This window comes from Aplysia californica, unplaced genomic scaffold, assembly GCF_000002075.1.
Source record: "Aplysia californica isolate F4 #8 unplaced genomic scaffold, AplCal3.0 scaffold00106, whole genome shotgun sequence".
NCBI classification, from domain to species: Eukaryota; Metazoa; Mollusca; class Gastropoda; order Aplysiida; family Aplysiidae; genus Aplysia; species Aplysia californica.
The window spans coordinates 1329652-1338918 of record NW_004797376.1 but is presented as its reverse complement, the minus strand read 5'-3'; the positions used below and the strand labels follow the sequence as shown (position 1 = coordinate 1338918).

At 44.4% G+C, this 9267-nt stretch overlaps 1 protein-coding gene across 1 annotated transcript in view; it reads left to right on the top strand.

Annotated features, from left to right (window-relative positions):
• The window catches only part of LOC101862791, a gene marked incomplete at its 5' end in the record, with an annotated part of 120693 nt that overhangs the window by 21185 nt on the left and 90241 nt on the right, over positions 1–9267 (top strand). Inside the window, 3 exon segments of the mRNA XM_013080934.2 lie at positions 882–2180; positions 4679–6016; positions 8445–8507. Coding sequence (XP_012936388.1) covers positions 882–2180; positions 4679–6016; positions 8445–8507 — 2700 coding nt within the window.

Here is a 9267-nt window from a genome sequence, read left to right as displayed (position 1 = left end):
AGAGAGAGAGAGAGAGAGAGAGAGAGAGAGAGAGAGAGAGAGAGAGAGAGACAGAGACAGAGACAGAGACAGAGAGACAGAGAGAGAAAATAGTTAGGCAGGCTTAAAACTATTGTATCATAAGTATAATTTACCCATTCTGTCCGAAATGTGTATAGCGAATATAACTGTTTTTCGATCCTTTTTTATGTCATTCACCATGTGGAAGAACTCTTATTGTCTTGCCTTATAGTAGTTCACACGCGTAGTTTGCATATTATACGTGCCAAACTATAATAGTATGTATTTTATTATCACTAATGATGTCATGCTGTATGTTAATGTGACATAAATGTTCTCCGCACCTCTTATCCCTGACCTTGCGAAAGAACGAGAGTTGTGATTAGATGAAAGAGGGACGTGTTATTATCAGGTTCATGTTGAAAGTAGATAGGCTCAACAGTGTCGATAGGAGTGTTAAACAGTTATAATTGTAGTTTTTAAAATCTATTAAAATGAAAGAAAAAAGTACATATCTGAAGGACAACTATTAGCACATGTCAGACAAGAGATGGTTTACCGTGCTTTTGAACTGTGTTTCAAAGTACTGTGGATTTCCCTTCGTAAATTTAACACTAGTCTGATCCTTGTCGTATATGTAACGCAACGGCATCTGTTAATAATAAAAGGCCATCTTAGAATGACGCAGTCTTGTCTGTTCTGAGGATGTAGCCACTCTGTCAATTCGTCTATCGGTCGTTCAGTCAGTCAGTCAGTCAGTCAGTCAGTCAGTCAGTCTGTCAGTCAGTCAGTCAGTCAGTCGGTCAATCAGTCAGTCAGTCAGTCAGTCAGTCAGTCAGTCAGTCAGTAACCATGGCAACCTGGCTTGCTTATCCCTCCAGATGTAGACCAATGGTCAGCGGCTCCAGCACACTATGACCTTGTCTCTCACCCAGGCCACGCCTCCCGACACACCCACCACCACCACCCCAGCCAATCACCATCAGTCAGACCTAGACCGCCAGCCCCAGCCCCTGTCACTCCCAGTTCCCCTTCCCGCCCTGGTCCATCCCTAAACACCCAGCCCCCTCCGCTTCCCCTACAACCCCCTCAACCCACCCTCCGCCCCATCAAACCGCCTTCCCCGACTGGAAACGTGTACAAACCTTTCCCCGATCAACCGCCTGCCCCTACGGCTCAGGCTTCTTCTTCGTCTTCTTCTTCTCACCCCATCTCCCCGAAAATGAAGCATAAACTCATTTTACCCCCTCCCGAGGCAAGAAACCGCCATCTACAACAACACCAACAGCAACAACACCATCAACAACAACAACAACAACAACAACCACAGAGACATATACAACAGCAAATGCAGCAACCGTACCGTGCTGTTTTTAACCCGTCTAGCCAGCCGCCTCCCATGTCACCCCCGGGTTACTCGGACCCGATCCCAATGCAAAAGTTTATGGATAGCCTGCCTTCAGAACCGCCGGTACGTGAACCGTCTATAAAAGAGCGGTATGAAAATTATCAAAGACGCCATTCTCCCGGTCAAAAAGCCGGACCCCCTCAGCCACTGCAGAGGGGCTACCCGCCTCCCCATCAGCAGAGGCAGCCTATGTCGCCACCCCAACGCCGTTATCAGCCGCCATACAGCCAGCAACAGCAGCAACAGCAACAACAACAGCAACACCCATATCCTCCACAACAGTCGCCATTCTCACCCACACAACACCACCCGCCATATTCTCCACAACAGCCACCGTTTTCTCCACACCACCACCCTCTACAACAAGGTAGAGGGGGAAGACAACATCAGTCACAACAGCAACAACAACAACAACACCCGCCTCGTAGAATGTCGGAACCCCACCAGTCCCCTCCTCCCCCCTTCTCCGGTGGCGGCGGTCGGCCACAACCGCCGTCCTCCACCACCAACCCTAACACCAACCCCTTGCAGAACCGCAACATCTACCGCCCCACCGCAATCAGCGATGTCCTACGTCACGGCTCCCCTACCCCGTCCCTCCCTGGGGACATCCACCTACGCAACAAACAACCCTCCCCGACCCCTTCTGTGACCTCCACCTCCAGCGAGTATGTGGTCAGTGGGGGGCGTGGCCGACCCAGCAAGTCCAGGGGCATGAACCTGTTCCTCAAGCAACAGGAAAGACTGGCCGCTATGGGCGCCGATGTCCAAGGTAGCACCACAAGCAGGAGGGCTTGGTCCGTATGCTCGGACGCTCTTTCCCTCCAAACTCCACTCATCTTTCTCTGGCCATTATACCTTAAAGTCATGAGGTCTAAATAATTAATTATTTATACGTTAATTAAGAGGCTGTTAACGGTACCAAAATATATTTTAACCCCCCCCTCCCCACCCAGCCGCCACCCTTTGTTTTTCTAACGCTCTTTTTACACGTACTAGTGTCTATATAATATATGATATTAAATTGACTCACTGCTATATACATTGCCACCAGCTGTGATAAAGCTGCTCTTTTCCTACCACAGTAGATGTCAACTGAGAATTAAAACAACGAAGTAAATGATTTTGACTGTCTGTGGCCTATTACTGAATCCAACTTTACCCAACTGTAATGTTGCAGGGCATTTAATTTGTTTTTGTTTTCGTTTTTTCCCCTGCTAGTTGGAGCTTTCATTTGGAGAAAGGGGTTGGGGTGGGTCTATGAATTATTCTGGTACCAGTGTTCTATGCCTCAGAGTAATTTGTACCTCTAGACTTGATGAAGGTATGCTTCTCGGCTTTCTCTCTCGAATGATTCTCCTCAACCTCCCAGCATGAGAGTTGTGTCGTGTCGTGGAGGAGTCTCTGCCCCCCCCCCCTGTTTCTCATTACGTACTTCTCTGGCTGACACTTTTGGAATGGAGTTCCAAGCATGAGAGCTTTCACCTCGGAAACCCCTCCCCTTCCGAGACAACCCCCCCCCCGCCCTCAAACCAGTTCCACTGTTTTGTCACGTGTGTGTCGTGGCGTGGAGATGCCCGCTGCCTGCAGTGTTGAGCATGACTGATTCAGTTCAATGACTTGACCAATGTGCGTAATAATGTGTGTGCAATATTTGGAACTTTCTTTTATCAACGTGCGCAGGTAAAGTTGGTTGTGGCCAAAGGATCATTATTCCACCATGTTTCATGTGGTCTCCTTGTATACAAAAAGAGATAATATTTTAACCATCTCTTTGAGCAGATTCATAAAGCAGGATGTTAACGCATTTACATTCTGCCAGTGATTATTGGTTTACAAAAACTCTTATAATTTGTTTTGGAGTTATGAAATGTTGATGAAAATAAGTCGTATAAGACTTCCTAGTTTTAGCCTGGATTTTTACTGTTCTTTCAATGTTATTAAATCTGTAAATATCTGAAAAGCTGACGTAGTCATTAGCTGATAGGGCCAAAAGTGGACACACATCCATCGTTCTAACTGCATGTTCGCCCACAAGCACGCTGCTGAAATGAGCCGAATGCATAATTTAGTTCAAGCCATATTTTCCTAGAAATATTTTTCTAGCTCATTTGTTTTGTTTTTTGTTGTTTTTTTTTTTTTCAAATGACTTGACTTACAGCATGTGTTTTATGATAAAGCTATGTCATCAGAAATTGTAATACATTGATGTCAATATTTTTTGTTTGTTTTGTTATATTCATGCTTGGTCACGTAAAACTTAAAATGTAATTTGCTTGTAAAACAATTTTATTTTTGTCACAATTTTGTTTGAACATCTCAGAAACCTTTCTGTTCATAATTTTCTCTGAAATATTTTAACTTCACTAAAATATTTACTGCAGATATAGTTGGCGCTTTGGTTTCTTAGATGAAATAACATAACTTACTATAGGCCAACATTGACATGTGATAGAAAGGAACTTTTTCTATTGTTAGTTTCACTTAGTTGGCCCTGTCTTTGATGCCCTATGTGATTTCACAGAGTTCCTGAACTACTTAGTCTTGCTTTTACTTCCTTCATTTCGTTGCGAGTTTTCCCGAGATTGTCTCCACATTTTTAGCTGTAGATGCCGGATAAAGGAAGCTTTTTACAGCACCCCCCCCCCCCCAACTTTCCACCTTCCCCCCCTCTGAGAGAAATGATAGTGATTTGATATGCTCCTTGAGTGCTTTGGGAGATTCCCCCTTCTTTCCCTTTTGTGTGCACTGGGAGCTCTGACGTAAAGGGGTTTCGGTTTGTGCCAGTGTGAAAGTTTCTTACTGGCTTATTTGCTTCTGGTGCTTTAAGAAGGAATCAAGTTGAATTATCTTACATGATGTATTATAGACATTGCGTGTGGGAATTTCAAATGAATTACGAGTCTTGTGAATCTAATTATTTTGTATGTCATTCTTTAAGTCATTGATACTTTTGTGTGACTATCAACTGGTTTCATATTTGCACTGTTACTGGAGCGGTGGCTCTTAAATACATAATATATTACTTATGTATTGACTGAAATCACCTATTTAGATGTTTTGTTTTGCTATTATTTTAGTGGGATTGGGGTTGGTTGAGGGTTTGTGTTTATTGGAATGTTGCGTGTGGGTGACTTTTTATAATGGTTTTTGATTCAGTAACTGGCATTTCCCCTGTTTGTTTTTGCTGTGCTGTGTGCAAAGATTGTCCCTATGATCTGTCTCGCTCTTCTACTACTATGCTCACTAAATAACTCTCGTCTATGCCAGAAATTAACATAGCGGAGGGACGGCGAGCAGGTCAGCCTGCTGCAGGCGCCGAGCCCAGTTCTCCCGGAGGACACTTTGAGCATCGCGGCGGCGAGTCGCTGTCGTCATCGTCTGCTGGTCGTCCCGTCGACGAGCCTGTCCTGTCGCCCACCAGCGCCCGTAGTCGGGGTCTGTACGCCCCTCCGCCCGGACCCCAAAGCCCCCAACAGAGTAGGAAACACGGTGGTTTCTACCAACAACAGGGGGGTGTTCAGGTTGGCGGAGGAGGGAGCAGCCCTCAAAGGTCGTCCAGAGGACCAGCGGTTTGGAGTCCACAGAATCAGAACAGCCGAGAGGAGCGTAGGATTCCCATAGCAGTAGAACACGCGTCTCCAAGCCAGCAACCTCCACTGCAGACTGGCCCCAACTCCGCCTCCCAGGGGATACCTATCAACCAGAGCGGCCGTCACCACCAGCCGAGGCAGAGACGACGTAGTGAAGAGGACACTTCTTCGTCATTTTCAGGACCGTCGCATTACCACCAAGCCCCTCCGGGATCAGCCAAACTTTCGTCTTCGTGGCAAAACACCCCCGGGGGATACTTCCCTTTCGACAGCCAAGCCGGCGTTAGTAAGGGAAGAGATTTGGGGCCCGGCTCCTACGCCACACTACCCGCCAAAGGCAGTCGTCAGCAACACCATAAGCATCAGCAGCACCGAGCTCATCAGCACCATCATGAGCATTTCGACCAGCACAACAACAGCAACAGCCACCAAAACCACAACCACCACTTCCAGGATGCCGGCAGACCAGCAGCCGACTTTGATCTGAGCAACACCTACTCCACGCTCCCTACCATCAAGCCTCTCAAGTCGAGCAGTACACAACACGCGTTCGGAGAAAGTACACGCCTTTCCGAGGAGAACAACAAAGCGGGTCTGAAGTCAAGCCAGAGCTACGACTTTGGACGCCGCGATTTAGAGCACACTCTCGACTACAAAGACTTCTCCAAGCCGCTCTTCGCGAACACGGATTTGGGCAGTCAGACTCAATCGTCGATAAGTAGCCAGGACGACGGACACTCGTCCCCGCATTCTGACAACGCCGTGTCCAGCTCCGACTCCAGAGACACAATTATTGCCAAGGATGAGAAGTCCTCGACCGATTCACTGCCCGTAGACGTCCCCATCGACGACATGCGCTCCCACAACAACAAGCCGCCCGCAGTGGCTCCCAAACCGTCCGGGAAGATGATCCCGATCACAGTCGTGCACGAGCAGCCATCAAAACCCCCTGGCTCTTCTTCCTCTTCCCAACAACTTCCGGGAATTATGGAAAATCTACCAACAGGGCCCAGAGGTAAACATGAACCACCGCCCCCCCCCCCTATCCCCCGCCCCGTCCCGCCCTCATCGGGGTTGGTTTGTCTGTATTGCGTGGCCGGAGCATGCGACCGTGGTGTTGAGCTGCGTGAACGTCGTATAGCCCTGTGCTTACGCTGACCGTGTTGAGCTATCTGTACGTCACAGACATACAACACAATGCAAGCGCTGATGGTGTTGGGCTATTTGTAGGTCATGAACATAATATAGCCCAATTAAATGCATGTTGTAATTGTGTGGGGGCTATTTGTAAGTCGCAACAGATATCCCAATGCATCATGCGTTAAATAATTTTGGGCTATGAGTACGGCATAGATAAATAGCCGAATGCATGCATCAATAGCGTTTCTTCAGTCATCTCCCATGTCCGTGGATTTACAGCGTGCGTCTCTGCTGCTGCTGCTGCTGCTGCTGCTGCTGTTTGCGCCCATTAACCTTCGACGTCTCTCGTGTCAAGTACTTTTTGATGTGTTCGTGCGAGCTGGAATGACCCCTGGATTGTGCTTGATCTTTTTCACTGGAATGACTCAAGGATTGTGCTTGCTCTCACTCAGTAGACTGACTCTTAGGTTGTACATGCATTCTTGCTCTATGAAACGGCTCTTCTCCGTTTTGCCCGCTTTCCGGGAGACTGCATGAACATAACTCGGTCTAAACTAAACAGTCTTTCACTCTCCACTGATCGTTTGCATTATGACAGTGTTGTAAGTACTCACACGGTAGGGAATAGGATTTTTCAGCGCTTGTGGTTTGGGGATTGTTGTTGTTGTTAGGGGTGAGAGACAGGAGGTTTTAAAAAAAATTAATCAGGTGCTTGTTTGTTTTGCGCAAGGACAATATCTTCTCCTTCTTTAACCATACTGTAGCTGAATGAACATCTTAGAGTGTCTACCAGTGATGATGCTTTTTTTCTCCTTTCTTATCAAGAAGTATCTAATGTTTTGGGTTTCCCCCAGAACAAAAACGACTTTTTTTGGTCTGAAAGTCTAAAAGTTGTTCCCTCATTACATGTTTAATTGATAATAAAAATGCTGAGGACTGAATTAAGTTAGATATTATGTTACAAGCACATGTCAAATTTCAAGGTCTCCTTCTTGACTTGCTTGTGTTCTAGTAGTGTGTTGATATGCCTAATCTGCATGTGCAGCAGTGTAGACGTAATGTATTGATGACGAGCAGGAATCGTGTGATGATCTACGAGGGGAAGTGAGTAGACCCTCATGAGAGAACACCACCGTGTGAGAATACCAAAGCATGCTTCATGGCTTGTATTAACAACACATCGTTGATATTTTCTGACGAGAACTGCTGAGTTTTTTGGGGGTTTTTTTTCAATTTTCAGGAATGTCAAACTGATGTGCTTGTATGTGTGTACGCGCGTGCGCTTGTGTCTGTATTTCATTTGACTTTTGTGGTTACAGGAATGCATCCATATTTTGACCAAAGACGCAGGCATAAGTAGTCTTATGTTAGGAAGCATACCCTTTTGACTATAATTTCTGGGTTATAAAAAATTATATTTTAGATTTAAATTTCATGTTTCAGTAGAATGGTATTGGTATTTGGGGCTCGGGGTTCCTGCTGAAGGTGAGAGTACTGTTTTATATAATACATTGATACTTTTTTGAAAGGCAAACTTATTAGATAATGGGACAATACAGATCGTTAACATTGAAGGGTAAATCGTCTATCTCCAAAGACTCTATTTTGCATTTATGAAGTTTTCACCAAAGTTCTTGCTAAAAGAATTTGAACCAATTATGCTTGCACCACTAACCAGAAGACCCCATAACAACTATCTTGCTACTAATATGTGGAGATTTATAAAATGTCAATCTATGTACATGTTTGCTTTGTGTTTACTATGAGATACACTAATTTTGTGTCATTTTCATCGTGAGTACATTTTAAAATGGAGATGTGTAAAAAAAAGTTTTACGTTCTTTTTTTTTCGCCTTTGATGCGCCTTTTATGTGAAATTAGTGCAACGCCATATATAATGATCTATTTGAAACGTTTACTGTATTGTGAATGCTCTTGTTTACTATTACTTTTAAAGAATTAGTTACACTGGGCGTGTGAAATGTTAACAAACACAGTGCTTTTTTTTATTTAGGTCTCACATACTTTGTTTCAAATTCTCACCATTATTTTGTATGCTCACTGTGTTCATAAATGACTCTGTACTTTGGTAATATATATGAAAATATCGTTTACAATCATGTAACAATCTAATATTTCAGACTCTTGCTGTCCCTGATTTGGGAGTGAAACTTATTATTTGATATCCTAAACAATACAATTTAGTTCTCTGTCCGCGCTGTCATTTTGACAAGGATAATTTCAATCTTGTCATGAATTTATTGTCTTTAACTTTTTTTTCTTCTTTCCTCTCGTTTCTCCAGATGGCCAGGATTCCTTCTCTACATTGCCCACATCGAAGCCTAGTCAGCCATATTCATTCTCAGGTCAGTTCGCACTGTGGCTTATCCTTGTGTGTGTTCTTTGGGATGTTTATCAATTGAATGTTTTTTTTAAATTGTGGGTTTTTGCCGGCTGGGGGGTGGGGTGGTAAACATTAGTTCATGTCCTGTCAGACGCATTTTGACCATTATGTTGCCTTTGGCTTGCCAATTAGTGGAAGGTTGAAGTTCAATTTCGTGTAAGGTTCGAATTTTCTCATTTTTCTCGTTTTCTACTATTTTAACTGATGCACAGATAAAAATCAACAATAAACAGGTTTTTAAACATAAAAATGAAAAACAGCACGTACATTAATATATACCTAAAAAGCATGATTATGGGTGACAACTCAGAATGGGAAAACACTTATTCTGCAAGTCGTATGAAAGCAATGTTATAAAAATGCGTTACGGCTACAAAGAACAAAACAAAACAAACGCAAAATGTCGTCGTATTACGGAATAGGTCAGTAGTGGTATTTCAGAGAGGCTTGGGTTCTAAGTGCTCCTTCGTCCAAATGATTTTAAGAATGTCTGGTGTTGCGACGAAAACAACAAATAAATCATAAGACTCTTCAGCTTTTCCGGACACAAAAATACCCTGTTCCCTGAGTGCTCTTATTGGAGACTCCGCGAAGAAAATAATATGGTCGTGAAGGTGTAGCGCGTAGCTTTATAGGATTCTCGGCTGAATCTTAACGAAGATAATTATAATCAAGGAGGCAGGCGAATTGCAGGTGTGTGTGTGTGTGTGTGTGTGTGTGTG